At 52.0% G+C, this 19,093-nt stretch overlaps 1 protein-coding gene across 3 annotated transcripts in view; it reads right to left on the reverse strand.

The window, feature by feature from the left end:
• MYO18B (myosin XVIIIB) overlaps positions 1-19,093 on the reverse strand; it is a 256,340-nt gene that overhangs the window by 65,290 nt on the left and 171,957 nt on the right. For all 3 annotated transcript variants that reach the window (XM_040463958.1, XM_040463959.1, XM_040463960.1), the window contains 5 exons: positions 13,389-13,502; positions 12,035-12,151; positions 9,479-9,562; positions 8,264-8,401; positions 5,079-5,264 (listed from right to left, as the gene is read on the reverse strand). In XM_040463958.1, the coding sequence (XP_040319892.1) occupies positions 5,079-5,264; positions 8,264-8,401; positions 9,479-9,562; positions 12,035-12,151; positions 13,389-13,502 (639 nt within the window). The remainder of the gene's footprint in view (positions 1-5,078; positions 5,265-8,263; positions 8,402-9,478; positions 9,563-12,034; positions 12,152-13,388; positions 13,503-19,093) is intronic.

Below are 19,093 nucleotides of genomic sequence, written 5' to 3' on the forward strand. Positions count from 1 at the left end.
TAGAACGTTCGAGGTGCTAAGAGGCAGACGACCAAAGGCAGAAGGATCTACAGAGGCTCTGGCAAGGAGCTGGGATTTGGTCCTGAAGCGAGTGGAGAGCCGTGGGAGATTTCTCAGCAAGAAGAGTAACCCAGTAAGACGTGTCCCTTCTGGAAAGATCTTCTGCAGGGATGCGTGAGGGTGGAGGGAAAGTGGGGAGACAAGTTGGAAGGTAACTGTGGAGCCCCAGACCAGAGGGAATGGGGCTTAAATAAAGACAGAGGAAGCAAGGACAGGACTGGAAGGGATGGATGTTTTTGTAAACAGCCAAGTAAATTAAAACAGCAGGCCTGGCCGCTAAACTGTGTGAGCCGGAGAGACAGACAGGCCACTGGGATTTCTAGCGTGGGTCACTGGGGAAAGTAAGCAGAAGTCCAACCTATGTTTTTCCAGAACTTTTGAAAAAGACCATTGACTCAGGGGAAGGTTCAGGGCAGGAGTCCGGCCAAGGTGCTAGGGGGTAAGCCCAACAGGTGCGGCCTCCAAAACAGAAGCACGTGCTGCAAAGCAGGCAGAGAGCAGGGCTCCCTGTCACCAGGAGCCTTTCCAGCTGCCCTTGACCTCCCTTGGTAACCCTGTCCTGGGGCTCAGGTGGTTTCCCCTGGGCTCTGTAACTGTTGAAAAACGGCAGGACATAAAGCCGCGGATGAGCTGTCTCATCGCTCCCATGACAAAGGGACTTGAATGATTTGGACCCAGAATATTCTTTTTCTCCATAATGGCTCCTGGAGTCGCCAGGAATAGTACACTTACTAAAATTAATGGCAAAACCTCATTTTTCTTTTTTCCGGGAAGAGAAGTTCCATCGGCGGGGTAATTGATCCTGATCTGGACGTGCCGGTGTGCCAGCCAGGGGTGTAAATCATTCACGAGAAACAACTCACAGCCCTTTAAACCAACACCAACAGTGACAAATGGAGCAGGCTGGGACAGGCGGAAGGGAACACGAAAGGGAGATCCATCAACATCCTTCCCACTTCTCCCCAGGGCCCAGAAGGTGGGATCTTTTGGGGGGTGTCCCCCAGCAGAGCAGGATTTTTCAGCAAGATTGGGCTGAAAGGGCAGGGTTGTGTCACACCCATCCTACCTCTATCACTCCCAACTCTGCAGCCCTGGACAAAGCTCCTCACATGTGTGCCCCTCCACCTTCTCCACCTGCTGGACTTGACATGTACATGAAAAAAAAACCATGTCTGCAAAGGGTCTAAGCACGGAATGTCCAGTGAATGAATGCATGCACGCATGCTTGGTCTGGGGAGTTAGAAAAATTCATCCTAGGGCGCCTGGGTGGCTCAGTCGATTGAGTGTCTGACTTCGGCTCAGGTCACGATCTCATGGTTCGTGAGTTTGAGCCCCCCCCCCCCCCCAATCGGGCTCTGCGCTGACAGCTCGGGGCCTGGAGCCTGTTTCAGACTCTGTGTCTCCCTCTCTCTCTGCCCCTCCCCTGCTCTCTCGCTCTCTCTCTCTCAAAAATAAAAATAAACATTAAAATTTTTTTTCAAAAAGTTAAAAAAATAAAAAAGAAAATTCATTCTATCTCTCCCAGGGAGATTTGAACTTAAAACATGGAAAGCGAAAGGAGCAATGCTTTACTCAAAGGAATGGCTGGCAGTGACAGTGGCCATGGTGTCAGCTGGCCTTCTAAGAATCCCCCCAAACCCCAGTGCACAGACACCTTGCTTTGCCTGTAAAAGCTCTGAGGGCCCATCACAGAGGGATACATGAAATACATGAATAACGGCCTTTGCGATTTCTCTCTAGTCCGTGTGAGCTCCTTACGGGCAAAAGTGTGCCTTGTGCCCTACGGCCCATGCGAAAAACTAAGCGTACCTCTTGCATGAAGGAAAGAACCGGAACCGTGACTGCCTTGCAAGCTTTTGGTGAAGTTGGTTAGGCAACACACGACGTGGAGCAGCCGTCCCCTCGTCTCACAGGGAGGGGACGGAGGAAGGCACGCGCATGAACCTGGAGAGGTGAGGTCACAGCCAAGAAGCCTGGGGACGCACCAGGACACCACACTGATGGGGCGGGGGTAATTGGGGTGCTTAGCATCAGGGCGCCCCCCCCCCCCGAGATGCATTTGGTCGGCACTGTGAGCGTCTACAAAGCAGAGGCTTTCCGATTCTCCCAGCTCCCCACCGAGGCCCACCCCCCGTGCCACGCCCACAGTTGGTGCCACGCCCACAGTTGGTGCTGGATAGACAGATGTTGGTGAATAAATGGTAACAAGAAATTACGACATCCTCTCCTCGCCCAGTGGAAATATCCCAGGGCCCACAGGCAAGGAGTGTATTTGAAGGCAAGTAGGTTAGTGAGTTTGGGACGTCCACTGTTAGGAAGCGTCTGCCAGCCTGACACTGTCCTTTGAGCCTTGCTAATCCACAGAGTCACGGAAGAAACAAGCTGTGCGGGGTCACGGTAAGAACACACCGGCTAAGCAGGAACACGCCCTCCTTTCCCGGGGTGGGTTGAAGGGTGGCCCCGGAAACCCGGAAAGCCTCCTAGAACCCGGCAAAGTGACCTTATTTGGAAAAAGTCTCTTCGTAGATATAATTAAGGTAAGGATCTCAAGATAAAATCCACCTAGATTTAGGGATGAGCCCTAAAGCCAATTGCAGGTGTCCTTAGAAGAAAAAAGGCAGAAGAATATTTGAGACACACATCCACGGAGAAGGCAAATACTGGAGACATGTGGCCACAAGCCCAGGAATGCCTGGAGCCACGAGAATTTGGAAGGACAGAGAAGAATTCTCCTCCACAACCTTCAGTGGGAGTGTTGGTGCTCCTAATACTTTCATTTCAGGCCTTTGACTTTCGGGATGGTGCTAGAATAAACTCCTGTTGTTTGAAGCCACTGAGCTTTTGGTACTTTGCTAAGGCAGCCCCAGAAAATACACTGCCCAACCACAGACACACCGAAACCAAGAGCAGAATTCAGTCTTGGTAAATTTATGTAGCATCTTGCAATCGGAAAGCGGAGAACCATACAGGTCTCATTTCGGCAAACACACAAGCTTTGTGTTTTACAGTTTTTTGTTTGTTTGTTTTTATTTTGGTTCCTATATGGGGGGGGGTGGGGAGTGCACTATAATCTTTTCAGCATTTCAGGGCCTTTAAAGATCTTAAGCTGGGGTGCCTGGGTGGTTCAGCCGGTTAAGCATCCAAATTCGGCTCAGGTCATGATCTCACGGTTCGTGGGCTCGAGCCCCACATCAGGCTCATTGCTGTCAGCATGTTAGCGCCGAGCCTGGAGCCTGCTTCGGATTCTGCGTCTCCCTCTGTCTCTGCCCCTTCCCTGCTCTCACTCTCTCCGTGTCTCCTGTTCTCCCTCTCACTCCTTTCCCTCCTTCTCTTCTCACTTTCTTGTCTCTATCTTGTCCCTGGAAATGGGGATAGAGACAGGAAAGTGCGAAGAGAAGGAGGGAAAGGAGTGAGAGGGAGAACAGGAGAGCAGAGAGAAGGGGAAGACAGCCACTATCTGATCTGGCTGGCACGCCTGGGGGTCTGGCCGGTCAAAGAAGACATCAGAGAAGATGGGCTGGGATGTTCTCGCGCCTCCAGCCAGACACGGCAGGTGGGGAACGCAGCTGCATGAGAAACAGGGCTGGTGAATGAGGAAGTCATTCTGCCCACGGGAGGAAAGAGCCTTTCTCTCTCCCTGGCCACGGGAGGCGGGGAAACTGCCAGTTATGGGGCTTGGGGTTTGTCTGGGAACCTGGGTCTCTGTGCGGAGCCTCACCTCCCCCCACACAACAGCCTGCCTGATGGCTCGTCAAGGGCAAAGCTTATGAGAGTGACACCAGCCGTGGCAGGCAGTGGCCCGAGAAATATACTCGCTGCAGGCGGACAAGTGGGCGAGACCTGTCACAACACCAGAATGGACGGGGCGGGAAGAGATAAAGACCGTGATTTAGGGACCTTCTGGCCAAGCCTTGGCAGGTGGTGGGTTGTCTCAGTGAAGGCTCTATGGTGGCAGGCAAAGGGGGTGCCAGATGTCTCCCGGGTCACAGAAGCAGAAACCTGGAGTTCTAGGGACATCAGACCTCGTGGGGAAAAGGAGAAGCCAGCTCTCTGAGATGCTCTGTGATCCATGCAGGGAACCATTCTTAGAAAAATACAGTGCATGATGGGAGAAACCTTCCCATGGGGCAAGATACAAATTCGTACCTTTTTTCCCCTTTTATCTCCCTATGAAATTTAGTAAAATGCCAAACTCTACATTTTATTTATTTTTATTTTTTTATTATTTTACTTTCTTCCTTTTTTTTTTTTTTTTTTTTTTTTTTTTTGTCAGGATAGGAGACAAATTTTTAAATCACACCAGGGAGCAGAGCACGGTTTAGTCAATAAGAACACAGACTACAGAGTTGGACAAGCCTGGGTTCGAATTCTTACTAGCGTGTGTGTAGCCTTGGGCAAGTGTATGTACCACTCTGAGCCTCCATTTGGCGTGCTGCTGTCCCCTTGCCTCAGTTTCCCCAGCTGCTAAGTGGAGATAAGAATAGTACCTACCTGGAAGTACTTTTATCTTTGCTGTTGCTGTTATTAGCCCAGAAACAGCTCTGACCGTTCTTAGATGTGACATTAGACTAGTTATCTCACCCCTTTGGAGCCTCAGTTTCCTCATCTGTAAAATGGGGATAATAATTCTGACTTCACAGGGCTGTTATGAGGATTTTACGATATGGGTGTTAAGACGCCATGCAAGCTGGGCATTTAGTCAATGTTGATTCCTTCCTCTTCCCACGAGGCTTTCCTGCCTTTGGAGTGGAACGCGCGAGGCAGGAAAAGAAAGACTGGAATCTGACGTGTACACGTGCTGGGCGGCCCATCCAGCAGCAGTGAATGCCATTGGCCCACTTGGGGCCGCCCCCAGGCTCTGCAGCCAATAGCAGCGTGGATCCTCCGCCCGGCCCCTTCCGGTGTCTCCCCGCTTCCCAAAGGCCCAGGCCTGCCCCAGGGGGCTCCGAGTCAGCAGGCAGCGGGCACGCCTGCGCCCGAAACCCTCCATCGCAGGAGAGCCAGCGTTGGGCACTCACCAGCTCCATGCACCTGCGGCTGGCCTCCGCCTCCCGCCGCACCAGCTCTTCCATGTCCGCCTTCAGCTCCTCCAGGCGCCGCTGGTAATACTGGCTGCTCTCCCGCTGCTGGGACTCAGACTTGGCCGCCTGCGTGAGCTCCTCGCCCATCTTGATCAGGCTGTCCCGAAGCCGGATCACCAGGACCTGGAGGCAGGCGGTGTGGAGAGCACACATGCACCGTGGAGTTAGAGGCCAGGCGCCCGAGACAGGGGGCTCCGGCAAGAGAAATCCTTTGCTGAGTCTCCCTGCCCTTGTATAAGGTAATCAGGACGACAATCCCGAGTTCTGATACCGAAACAAAGAATTTATTTTAAAAACCTAGCAAACGAGGGGCGCCTGGGTGGCTCAGCTGGTTGAGTGACCGACTCTTGATTTTCGGCTCGGGTCATGGGATTCTCTTTCTCCCTCTCCTGCTTGTGCTCTCTCTCTCTCTCAAAATAAATAAATAAACTTAAGGGGCGCCTGGGTGGTGCAGTCGATTGGGCCTCCGACTTCAGCCAGGTCGCGATCTCGCGGTCCGTGGGTTCGAGCCCCGCGTCAGGCTCTGGGCTGATGGCTCAGAGCCTGGAACCTGTTTCCGATTCTGTGTCTCGCTCTCTCTCTGCCCCTCCCCCGTTCATGCTCTGTCTCTCTCTGTCCCAAAAAAATGAATAAACGTTGAAAAAAAAATTATAAAAAAAATAAATAAACTTAAAAAAAACCCTAGCAAATGATAATTGCTATTCAGAGAGGCAGCCTAGCATACAGCTGAGCACCCTGGCTTTGAATATGCCCTAGGTTCAATCCCCCAACTGCCTCTTCCTGGCTGTGTGACCTTAGGCAGGTTATTTAACCTCTCTAAGAGACAGAGATGATGACAGTATTTATGTCCTAGGGATCATGTCAGACTTGAAAACGTTTAAGTTCTGCAGAAGGCTTAGTTCAGTGCCTGGCACATAGAACATTCTAGTTAAGAGTTGGGGATTATTTAAAAATTTTTTTAATGTTTATTTATTTTTGAAGGAGAGAGAGACAGAGTGTGAGTGGGGGAGGGGCAGAAAGAGAGGGAGACACAGAATCCAAAGCGGGTTCCAGGCTCCGAGCTGTCAGCACAGAGCCCGACACGGGGCTCGAACTCACGGACCGCGAGATAATGACCTGAGCCGAAGTCGGAAGCTCAACCGACTGAGCCACCCAGGCGCCCCAAAAGTTGGGAATTATTACTATTTACAGCAGCCCCCATCATTTTACGAAGATGTGCAGTGGAGAGAACACTACGCTGGGAAATCAAAACCCCTTCCCCAGTATGGATTTTGGTCTCCCAATTTGTAAAGTGAGGAGGTTTTGGTCAGATAAGGTCCTTTGAGCCTCAGCTCTAATGTTTTATGGCATTTTTCCCTTTCCAGGGGGAAAAGCCAAGAGGACACAAGGAAAAAATAGAGAGAAGAGAGCTGTGGGCATCACCAATGCTACAGAAAACAAACCCAAGTGCTGTTTTGCAGAATTCATTAGTTGGCCAACATGCCTGCAGCCAATCGATTCTGATGGGCAAATACTCTAGTGTTGACCTAAAAGGGAGCCCACATGAATATTTCAGGTCCTTGAGCAAGACGCTGAGCCCCTCTCCAGATCTGAGACTGAATCATGGTTTAGAAGAAAAGCGTTACAATTCAATTGCCCTTGGCCTTTCAAATGGAGTTTGGTAACAATTCAAAGGGTGGGGGGGGAGGGTGTTAAAAGGAAGAAGAATAGTTCTCAAAAGGTGTCCCCGAGGCCTGGAATTCTACTAAATTCAAGTCACAACAGCAGAGGGGAAAGGGAATTTGGATATGGAATCTGCCACATAAAGGGTTTTTTTAAAATCAGTTTTATTTTATTTTCTGCTATCGCTTGACTATGCTAGATTCAAGCAAACGGATATAGCCTGACATTATATAAACTTAAAGTGTAGTAGATCAAAGTTCCATGGTGATCTGCAGAGACAATTATGCCTCGAGGGATCCCTTGAGCAGCTCTGAGAAGCTCTGAGGGTCAAGGCAAAGAAGGATCTTTCTCCATTCTTCATGTATGGCACACAGCCTTCTTAGAGACAAAGTGCCCAGCGGGGGATTGGAAGAATGGCTCAAAGTGAGGAATGCAGCCTCAGCCTCGCATTTCTAGATGGACCATCGTCCGGTGGCTAAGCCAGCTGACTGCGGAGAAATTACAGCCTGGGACCAGGGGAGAGTGATGATCCCCGGTCCATCTACTCCTGTCACTGACACTAAATGGCTTTATCTTGAATAGGTCCCTCGACCTCTCTGCCGACACCTTGTAGTTCATTCGGTGAGGCCTATCCTACCTTCCCTACGGGGCTGTGGCGAACATCCAGGGGAGTGGCTAATGACAAACAACTTTGACAGTGGTGACGTCCATGTCGCTGGCCTGCAGAGCTAAATGTGAATGTTGTCACTGAATCTCACCCCAGCCCATCCACGTCTTACCTGCCCTGCTCAAGGTCCAGCATCAATGTCACCTCGTCCTGGAGGCTTCCCGGATTCCTCAGCTTGAAAAGACCTCCTTGCCCCCCAAACCTCACAGCCCTCTGTCCATATTATGGGTATTTATGTACCTATTTTACTCACATCTCCTACAAAACAACACGTTTCTGAAAAGCAGAATCTGCTTTGTACATCTGTCTTTCATGTGCCTAAAACAGAGCCTGGTATACGCTAGGTGCAAAATAAATTTCTGCTCAAAGTGAGTGTTGGGTGCATAAGTGCATGAGTGGTCAGATGGGGACAGGCAGAACGGGACCGATGGATAAAAACACGGACAGAGGGGTCAAGGTCTGAAGAAAGGGAAAGAACAGAGGGAGAGAAGAAAGCATGGAGAAAGGGAGGAAGAAAAGACATAAGGAGGGTGATGGATGGAATGATGGCATATGGACGTGGATGGAGATACATAGAGGTGGGTAGGCTGGATGGATAGTTATCTGTGGGACCGTGTGGTTGAAGGAAGGCAGATAGGAGGGAATGGGGGAAGCCACACGGATGAGAGATGGGTGAGGAATGTGTATCCAGAGAAAGGCATGAGTGGATGGAGGGACGGTCAGAGGACGGACGGAGCTTACACGAAAGCCCCACGGCTCTAGGCACGAGCAATATTTACATGTCCACACATACCTCAAATCTCTTAATCTGCACTTTCTGGAACTCCGTCTTGTTCTCCAGGTCACAGATGACTGCCTCCTGCCTGCTGACAATGGCTCGATCCACGGTGGACTGTTCCAGGTACTCGATGCGCATCTGGGCCACCTGCAGCTGGGAACGAGCCCAAAAGATCCATTGGCCACCTGCTGGCCCTGAGTCCCAGAATGGAGACATATGCCGGACTCAGCCCCAGGCCCATTGCCACGGCCTCCTTCCTGGCTCTGGTGATACATGTTAAAGACACAAGTGCCAACTGCCGATCCCCTCATGCCAGACCCTGCCCCTGCGTCTCAGATGCTGGAGGTGATGTTTCCTGTGTCTTCCACGTCCAACACAAGACTCAGTCACTGCTTTGCTTACCTCCTTTCCCTGCTCTGCTAAGGGGGAAAAGCCAGCGTGTGAGCCGCGAGCTTCGGCACCCAAGGACGCAACCAAAAGTGGGCTTGGGAGCCAAGCATATATACCAGACTTCAAAGCCAGGCTCTGCCACTCTCCAGCCGGATGCACCTGGGCAGGCCGGGTCCCTTCCATGAGCTCATTCTTTCTTTCTTTTTCTTTTTTCTTTTTTTCCTTTCTTTCTTTCTTTCCTTTTTTTTTTTGTCTGAGGATTGAAGGCGATTAGCGCCTGGTATATGATTAATACCCAACAGATGCCTCCTGCTGCTATTATTTTTGTGGTATTTGGTATTACTCATCCCCATGGACATTTGCTTGAGGTTCTGTCATTTCGACAGAAACTCTAAGCAGGCACAGGCGACAGACCTTAGAAGCGCTTTGAGAATCCCACGGATGATAGCAGCCCTAGCTAATGAGTGAAATTCAGGGGCGTTTGGAGGAAATATGGCTTCAAAGGAAGATTTCACAAAGGACAATGGTCCTGTCTTGCACAGACCATCCTTTTCCCCTTGGAACCATTTCTCAGAGGGGGAAACTCTTGCACTGAATGGCTGATGAGTTTCACTGCACACTGCGTCTTTGGATGCCACACTGGCATGAGCAAAAGTCAGCGTGTGTGTGTGTGCGTGTGTGTGTGTCTGCTGGGATCGTTCTCAACTCCTTTGGTGCACAACCGAAGTTGAGTGAATGGATGAATGAATGAGTGAGTGACAGTTTCCGGGATCCAAACTGGGAGGTCCCAGAGGGAACCCTTCCTTTCGTCTCCGCACTGTGGCGGCTCTGAGCACATACTTGTTCTTGAAGTTTCTGTTTCTCCTTCTTGGCTTCCTCCAGCTGCAGTTGTAGGTCTTGGATCTGCCCAATGTCAGTAGCAGACTGGTGAGACAAAAAAAAAAAAAAAAAAAAAATGTCACCTTGAGGCTTTGCAGGGAAACTACTGCTGGAAATCCCTTCTCCCCACCCCCAGATGTCTAAGACTCTCAGAACCTGTGACACAATGGCTCGTTCCAGAAAGTTACTGCTCACATCCTTCCGACATTGTTCGTCTCAATGTCCGCTGAGTCACTCCCGTTATATAAGCCGATGGCTTTGGTCAACTGCCGGCATGCTGTTCTATACCCTTGAGAGCCCAGACAGAAATGGGCTGGCCACGGCTGGCCACAGAGGGCCAGATACTGAGGGAAGAGAACTCTTGCGTGTCACGTGACTGGGATTCTAGACTTGGCCTTGCCCTCTCTGCACCTCAGTATCCCCATCTATAAAATGGGCTGATAGTCTCTGCTTAGCTCCTCCACGCAGGGTTTGTTCAGAGATTAAATGCGGTGGAGACTATAAAGATCTTTAAAAAAAAAAAAGTAGAACCAAACTGTTAAGCGTGATTATCTCCAAAGAGAGGGATTCCAGGGGGAAGGCAGACCCCTCACTTTCTATTTCCTGCATGTTATGTATTATGTAAGTTATTTATAATGCGCATAGGAGTACACTGCTTTTGTAACTGATCAAATGAAGAAATTTCCCTTCTGACCCCAAATAGGTGTGATTCACAAAGGTAGAAGATGGCATAGGCTATTTTGGTGATGGCTGTTTTAATGTTGGTGAAATGTATCAGTGGTTATTTTTGTTACCGTTATTCCTTGTTTAGCAGAAATTCCCACGGATCCCATCTTGGTAAGATGCACCTGAAGCCTGGTAGGCACTGTACCACGGGTCCCCTCTGGGGCACAATGTGGGGATGATGCTCATTACTCCTGGAGGGGCTATCTTCCCCGTTATGCAGATCAGAAATCTGCCAGGGATGCCCTCACTCATCTGTCAGCTCCACCCCCAAGCCTCTGCCGTGCCCCAGCCTGCCACTATGCCTCCTGATTGCCTCCTGGGTCCATCCCTCGCCCATGTCCACTCTGCCTCCCCAGTACAAGCCAGCCACAGTCTTCATTCATTCACCGGCTGTTTACTGGGTGCCCTATTCCACACCAGGCACTCTTTCTAGACCCTGGGATCCAGCGTAGGACAAGACAAGTGCGTCCAGGGGTGGCATCCTGGCTGATCCTCTCTCTCCTGCTCGTGCCCCTGAAAAAGCTTGCCAATGACTCCCATCACACAGAGAGTAAAATCCAAACTCATCTCGGCCCCCAAGCCCCTGCTCTGCTGGCCTTGCCAAACTCATCTTGCACCACACTCCCCTCGCTGGCCTCCTGCCAGGCTCTCAAATGCACCATCCCAGCCCTTTGCGTGTGCTGTTCCTTCTGCCTGGAACATTTCCTGCACCCTCACTATCCCATTCAAGCTCACTGACTCGTGTTTCTCATTTGGATCTCCATCTGAGGGCCACCTCCTCAGGGAAGGCTTCCCTGACCTCTAACCTCAGTCAGGAGTCCCAGAACCATGCTCATTTCCTTTCTGGACTGTCAGCTCAGTTTGCAAACATTCCCTCTGTTCTGGGTGATTATGTGAGAACGTCTGCCCAGCTCATGAAACTGGGAGCCACGTGCACGCAGGAATGGGATGTGCTTTTGCCCAACATGGCATCCTTGGCATTTGACATGGTACCTAACACATGATGGGGGCACAGTAAATATTAGATAAATGAACGGATATCTCAATGGATGTATGGAGTGGTAGATGAATAGATGGAAGGGTGAATGGATAGGTAGATGGGTGATGAATGGGTAAGTGGGTGGAGGGAGGGATGGATGGATGGATGGATAGAGGGACAGGTGAGTGGTTGGGTGGGTGCGTGGACAGATGGGCGGGTAGATGGGTGGATGGGTAGATGGATGGATAAAATGAGGATAAGTGGATGGGTGATGAATGGGTAAGTGGGTGGAGAGATGGATGGATGGATGGACGGACGGATGGGTGGATGATGGATGGATGGATGGATGGATGGATGGGTGGATGGATGGATGGATGGAGGGAGGGAGGGATGGAGGGATGGGTAGGTGAGTAGCTGGATGGATGGGTAAATAGCTGGGTGGATGGTAGACGGGTGGATAAAAATTGGGGATAAGTGGATGAGTGGACCAATGAGCAGAAGAATGGTGGATGGATGAATATTTTGATGGACATATAAAAAGGGCATGCGGGTGGGTGAATGTGTAGATAGGTGTATAAATAAATCAAAACTTTTCTTGGTGGAGATGTCTTCCAATAATGCATGCCCATCTGAGGGTGACATCCTCCTCTATCAGGACCCCACAAAATTTCACAATCCCTATTTATCCTTGTGGCATTTACCCCTCCAAGGTCCTCAGACCAGAGAGGAGGGGCCCGACCACATCCCCCTGGCAATAGCTCCCGCCTCCCCGGCCCAAGGCCACCAAGCCTCCTTCCACTTTCCGTCGCTACCTGAGCAATGAGGTCCTTGTGCTTCTGCATGAGGTCGTTCAGGTCATCCTGGTCCTCGTCGAGGCGCTTCAGCAGGTCCGCCCTCTCAAACTGCAGCCGGCACAGCTGCTCATCCACCTGGCAGGAGGCAGGACAGTGGTGGGGTGGGGGTAGAAGGGTGTGCGGGGGCTCGCCTGTGCGTGCAGCAGAGGAGTGACCGTCTACCTGAGAGGCTGGCCGTGGGGGTGTCAGTGACAGCTCTGGGTGTGTGTGCGTGCATGTGCATGCGTAACAGGGCAGCGTGTGTCTATGCGGACGGACGTGTGTCCAGGTAAGCCCACACGGGATTACATGTTATGTCCATTTTAAATGCGCCTGGGACACAGTGTGAGTGCAAACCCCTGTAATCTCTGCGAGAACCGGGACTTTGTTCTGTTCACAGAGACATCCCCAGCACTCGGCCTGCATACAGCAGGTGCTCTGTAAATAGATAATTGGGCAGATGGATAAAATTAGATGCATATTTTACCTATGAGGGCATTTATTTTGTGTGCGTGTCCGGCGATTTTGTAGGTGAGTGTGTACATTCGTGTGTGTGTGTGTGTGTGTGTGTGAATGTTTGTGGTAAGTTCCCCTTAAAGGGTCCAACAGGGATCTGGAGACAAGCTTTTGCCTATGAATCTGTGGCTATACCTAAACTTGGGAATTTTAGATGCGGAGTAAAAATTTAAGTCAACCTTGTACACCCAGACAGGGCACTTAGAAATGCACACCCAATTTTCACCCATATATTAGATTCATAATATATGTTCGTTTCCCCCATTCAGTGGTGAGCACATAGTAGGTTCCTAATAGATGGCTGGGTACCTTAGAGGAGTGAGCCTAAGAGGGCCCATGAGGGATGCCCTTGTCTCCACGTGTAAGAATGAATATGCAGTAACCCAAATGTAATGCCCAAGTCCCCTGTTATGATGGTGAGCACACAGTAGGGCTACAACAGGTGCCTGGGACCACTCACGTGGTGAGCACAGTATGGGCACACCACAGACAGTTTTGTTCCCAGCCAGGGTACTGAGCAAACAGTAGGCTCACAATGAATGCATCCCCACAGTGCTGAGCACACAGTCAGTCTACAACAAGTTTCCCTGACTACCTTTGGGGAGATGAACACATAGTTGATCCTCACATATGCCCTTATAGCTTTATAGTGCTCAGCTCATAATAGGATGCCTGCTCTCTCAGAGTGTTGACCCGGCAAGTCTGCAGTGAGTGCCCTCGGCCCCTCTGGTAGTGCTGAGTACACAGTGGTCCCATGCTAGTTCCCAGAGCCCTATGCTGGCCCCAGGTCCCCGCGACTCTAGGAAGGGGCAGGTACCAGGCTCTTATTCCGGGTCATGTTCTCCAGCTCGCTGTGCATACTCTCCAGGTCCGCAGTCAGCGCCTTCTGGGTCTTCAAAGCATCCTCACACTTGGCTTCACTCTGCTCCAGCTGCACCAGGCAGGGGAATGAGAAGGGAAGGGGAGGGGAGGGGAAGGGAAGGGAAGGGAAGGGAAGGGAAGGGAAGGGAAAAGCCTCATGATGCCGTCTCCTTGAATGTCCTTCCCCTCCAGCCCAGCCCAGCCCCTCCCAAGTGGCGGAATAATTTACAGATGATCTTCTCCTCCCGTCTGTCTTCACAGCTATTCATCAACCCACAATGAGGGGAGGAGAACGTGTTTGCATCTGAGATGGCCAGGCTCTGAGATACTCAAAATTGAACAGGCACTGTCCCATGAAATCAGGCTAGCCCGCTTCAGTGCCAGTAGCTGGTCCCCAGCTCTGCTCAACAAATATTTGCTGACACCCACTTAGTGCAGGCAGAGAGCAGTCAGCCTGGGCCCTTCCCACCCGCTGTGGGGAAGACAGGCAGGGACAGCCTCCCGGAGGAGCACAGGAAGAAAGCCATGGAGACACTGGGAACACAGGATGAAACCGGGGAAGGCCTTCTGGAGGAGGTGCTCAAAAGTCAGTGGGAACTTGCCAAGTAGATGTTTCTTAACCAGGTTTCAGAATTGTAAACCCCCTCTAAATGGTATGCAACATATTTGCCATGTAAGTATTTTTCCTGGGTTCTTGAAGGTTAAGAGCCACTGACCTAAACAAAGTTTCTCTTTCTCACCCTTTTCTGTCTCATCTGATGTTCACCCACCGGCACACAGTAGGCCTCTTATCTTAGCAAAGTGGGGCCATCAAAATAGGTACAACTATCTCCCATGGCCCCAGAAGACAGACTTTCCCTGTTGGAGAAAACCACATCCGGGCACAAACCCTAAGTCCATTCTGCACGTGTCAGTTTCCCCTTGATTTCCGAACCCTAGAATCTCTGAGCAGAAAACACCCTTAGAGATCGCCCGAGGAAAACACTCAGGGCTCAGAGAGGGACAGTGCCTTGCCTGAGGTCACACAGCTGCAAGGAGTGAAGACGCCACTCGTTATTGTCCAGACTCGCAGATTTTCTCACTGCCAAGCCACGGTCCCTCCAAAACAGTTAATAATATTAAGGTGCGTGCTCACAAGACAGAACAAAAAAGCAAGCTGGAGTCCTCGTGAAATGACATGCATACGATCTCTGATCCCCGAGGCCACTGAGTAAGTGAAGGGGCCCCATTGATCTGTAAAAGGAAAACAGCTGAGCCAAGGTGGAGGCCACCCCAGGACAACTGGCCAAGAGCCCGTCCGGGATCATTTTTATCTCCTTCCCACCTGGGCAGAGAATATCGTCCTCAGGATATCCGGAGCTCAGCCCAGATGTTAGAATGATGCTCATGGCAACGGAAGGCGGGGACAATGGAGGTCACCAATGATTCGCACATCTCCGGTCAAGGGCTCCGGGAAAGGTACTACTCTCACTTTCCCTCGTAATCCTCATCTGTGAGGTGTGCACGGCTATTATCCCATTGTACACGTGGGGAAATCGAGGCCCTGAGCTTTCTCACACTGGCACCTCTAGGTCTAGCCCCACCCCACTGCCGGCAGCCACCATCCACAAAACTCGCATTTTCCAAGACCCCAAGAACAATGTATTCCTGCAGTGGGCTCGGTGGGGGACAGCCCGTTTCCCCTGGGTGGGACAGCTGAGGCGCATGGAGTGTGATGTGGAGGCATTGTTAGAGCATCATCGACAGAGGAGGGGAGACGTCAGGCACTGTCTTATCTTCCCGCAGGAGGCTCCAGGGGCCTCTGGGCAAGGCCAGGCCCTGGTTCTCGCAGGAGTCGGAGGCCTCACTGAGGAGAAGCATTTAAGCTAAGACCTGAAAGATGCAGCCATGTACATATCTAAGAAGAAGAGTGCCCTGAGTGGAGGAAGTAGCTGGTGCAAAGGTCCTGAGGCAGGAACAAGAACAAAAGCGGAAGCGGTGCTGAGGGACAGAAAGGGAGCCAGTGTGGCTGGACAGCTGTACGGGGAGGAGGGGGACGGGGTGCTGAAGTAGCAGATGGGGCAAGGGGCACGTTGGTGAAGCTAGTGAACCGACCTCGGTCAGTAGGGAAACCTCTGGTGGAGCAAGAGGAGGAGGGTGGCATGATCTACCCCTGGCTGCCGTGGGCAGGATGGGCTTTAGCGGACACAACTGGAAGGAGGGCAGCCGATGAGGACACACCGTGGTATGTGCAAAGAAGAAAAGGTCTGGGCGGGCAGGAGCTGGTAGGCCGTCCTGGGAGATGACGTCAGATAACTAACAGTGGAAGGGAGGGAGGAATCACACAGGGCCCTGTTGCCAGGCCAAGTTGCGTGGCCCGGGGCCAAGAGGCGAGCCACAGCCACTGTCAGGAAGGGAACAGTGTGGTTCCAAAGACAAGGACAGCAGTTCCCCGACCTGGGCTGAGGGTTTTGGCAGCACGGTGCCCTGGCCCTCAGAGCCTCCCCGGACAGAGACGGGCATGGCTATTGGGGTTATTCTTAGCTCCTGCTGGGTTTGGGATAGGATCATCTTGGCCCCGATGGGTTTTGGCATGAACAGCTGCACCTGCTACCGTTGTCTGGGGACCATTTCCAGAGCGCTGGGCTTTCTCCGTCTTGCTTCAGAAAAGCCCCGTAAGAGCTCTTGAGAGCAGGGTACCTCCATTAGGACTGGCTGATATATGAGGGCACCGACGCTCATAGAGCGGAGAGGCCTTGCCCAGCGGTCACGCAGCCGGTCAGCGGAGAAGCCTGGTGCGTCCGACTCCAGAGTCCAAGCTCTTCATTGCTGGGCTCCACCGCCCCTCATGAAAAGAACTCTCTGGAAAGTCTGGACCGCGCGGGGAGGGCGGATTAAGAGAAAGAGAAAGCTCGGCTGCAGAGTGAATGGTTGACCCAGTGGCTTGGTGTTCCAATGGGAGCCCCCCGGGCAGTGTCACGACAGCCTGGACCAGGCCGGGGGCTGGATCAGTCAGAGACAATGGAACAGAACTCAGGGGTTGAATCCCTGTGGTCGGTGGGACCGAGGAAACACGCATCATCCCCGGAGCCTCCTGGCACCGAGGAGCCTCCCGGAGATAAACACGTTCATCCCCGAGGGACGAGGAACGAAACCAACACTTACTGGCGCTTGCGAAGTGCCAGCTCCCACCACGTGTGGGGGTCAGAGCTTGGGCATAGAGCCAGGTCTGGAGGATCGGCCGCTCTCACTTGGTCACGTGACCTCGTGCCTCAGTTTCCTCACCCGTAAACTGGGCAGAGCCGTATCACTCCAGAGTCCTGCGTAGTGAGTGAGTGAGACCCTGGGAGTGCTTAGCACCGTGTCTGGCAGCGAGAAACCCCTAAAATAGTAATGGCAGTTGTCACTCCTGTTTGCCCCTTTCATTCCCTTTAACGGCCTAAGAAAGGTTGTTGTTTTTTTTTTTTTTAATTTATTTATTTTGAGAGAGAGTGTGTGCGTGCACAAGCAGGGGAGGGGCAGAGAGAGAGAGAGAGAGAGGGAGAGAGAGAACCCCAAGCAGGCTCCGCACTGTCAGCGCAGAGCCTGAAACGGGGCTCGATCCCACAAACCGTGAGATCATGACCTGAGCCGAAATCAAGGGTTGGACGCGTAACTGACTGAGCCAGCCGGGTGCCCCGAAATGGGTGTTTTTAACCCCGTTTTGGAGGCAAGGAGAATGACAAAAAGAATGTCAGGTTCCTGCCACCAGGGTGAGGCAGGGCCTCGGCTCCCACCATCGCAGGGAGGAACTTCAGGCTTCCTGGCAGACCAGGGAGGGAGGAGGCAGGGGGCCCACCTGAGGCACACAAGCCAGTAGGATCTGGAGGGGCAAAACCAGAAGCCGCCCGCCAGCCCGAGGCCCCCACCGGGCAAGCTCCGGGCCGCCGCTGACAAGCCATCTAAATGCCGAGCTTTAAAAATGTCAATTTATTACACTTTAGGGAGCGGGAAGAAATACAGGGCCATCTCGGGCTGATTTTCCATTATGGATGACCCGGCGTAAGAATAACTCACTGCACGTTATTTCCATATGGGGGCTGTTTGAGTGACGTTTTTATGAAGTCGGGTGGCAAGTCATGCTGGGGCTGAGATCAGACCTTTCGGGGGAGTGACACAGCCCAACCCTGCTTGGAAAACGCCCTCCCTTCCCGGGAGGCACTCTAGGAGGAGCAGTCACAGAGCAGAAGGGAGTTGGGCAGCCAGGACTCCCCTCAGGAAGGGTTTTGGGGGTCCACTCTCCTGTCCTCGTAGCCAGTGTAAGCACTGAGGATCTCAGGGGGCAGGGGACACCTCACACCTTTCGGCTCCGTGTCACCATCCTTCTGCGTGGACGAGCCCTCTGGGGCGGTTCCCAGACCTCCAAGATGCAGGGCAGAGAGGGTTTGGGGGACAATCATCTCTCTCCAGACCTGTCTTGGGGCTGGGTCCCCAATATGCTCCCAATGAGACAACTGACTTGATTTTCGTACACGTTCATGTTTTCTTTTCTCCTCCAAATCTAGTTTTTCGTAAAACCAACACGACAGTACTAAAGGTATACGGAACAAAGCACCCAACGCCTTCCATGACTGGAAGCTTCTCTTCCTCCTGCACACGGTGTCATTCAATCGGGCACCCTTCCCCGGAATCTGCTCGAATTCAGAAAGGCGGGCGTCCAGGCAGGGTGGCATTTCCGCCCTGGCCCCTTGACCTAGGAGTCTTCTCTACGCTATAGCTACAGGTGAGAACGTGCTTCCTGACCTTGTGCATGAACTAAGGGCTTCCTAGCTTTGTTCTGGTGAGGTCCTGACTCTCCAGGGATTGTGGGAGAGCCCCGAAGGTCCTTGAAGCCTGGTGCTCTCCCGGGCAAGAGGAAATGACAGATCAAAGCACTGCATGAATCTGGACAAGGGATGTCATGGACGTTGGTTACGGCCAACTCTTACTCTGTGCCAGGCACTGCTCTGAGCACTTTTCACCAAAAGACAGGGCTGGCAGTGCGTTCTCCCAATATGGCCTCTCATCCACCACGAGGTGGGACATTCATCGTTACCACAGCATTGCCTGGTGGTTAAGAGCACACCCAATGGTGGGGTGCCTGGGTGGCACAGTCGGTTAAGCGTCCGACTTCAGCCAGGTCACGATCTCGCGGTCCGTGAGTTTGAGCCCCGCCTCAGGCTCTGGGCTGATGGCTCGGAGCCTGGAGCCTGTTTCCGATTCTGTGTCTCCCTCTCTCTCTGCCCCTCCCCCGTTCATGCTCTGTCTCTCTCTGTCCCAAAAATAAATAAAAACGTTGGAAAAAAAAAATTTTAAAGAGCACACCCAATGGTCAGGCAGAATCGGGGTCCAATCCCAAATTTCTATCTATGAGCCTACGACCTTCAGCAAGTGACTTAGCTTCTCTGAGCTTTCATTTCCCATTCACAAAATGGGGAAAATAATGGTCCGTATTTTCATTGAGCAGGACTGCTGAGGACAGTTGTATTCGTTGTGCACTGCACAAGCCTAGGGGCTGCCATGCACATGGATTATGAAGATGAGCTCTTACCCTGTGCTCAGGGCACTGCTCTGAGCACTTTTAATGTATGAACTCATTTATCCTTCACAATGACACTCTGAAGTAGGGTCAATAACCATTTTTGTTGTTACAGTGGAGGAAAC

This window comes from Herpailurus yagouaroundi, unplaced genomic scaffold, assembly GCF_014898765.1.
Source record: "Herpailurus yagouaroundi ecotype Mexico unplaced genomic scaffold, PumYag 428, whole genome shotgun sequence".
NCBI lineage: Eukaryota > Metazoa > Chordata > Mammalia > Carnivora > Felidae > Herpailurus > Herpailurus yagouaroundi.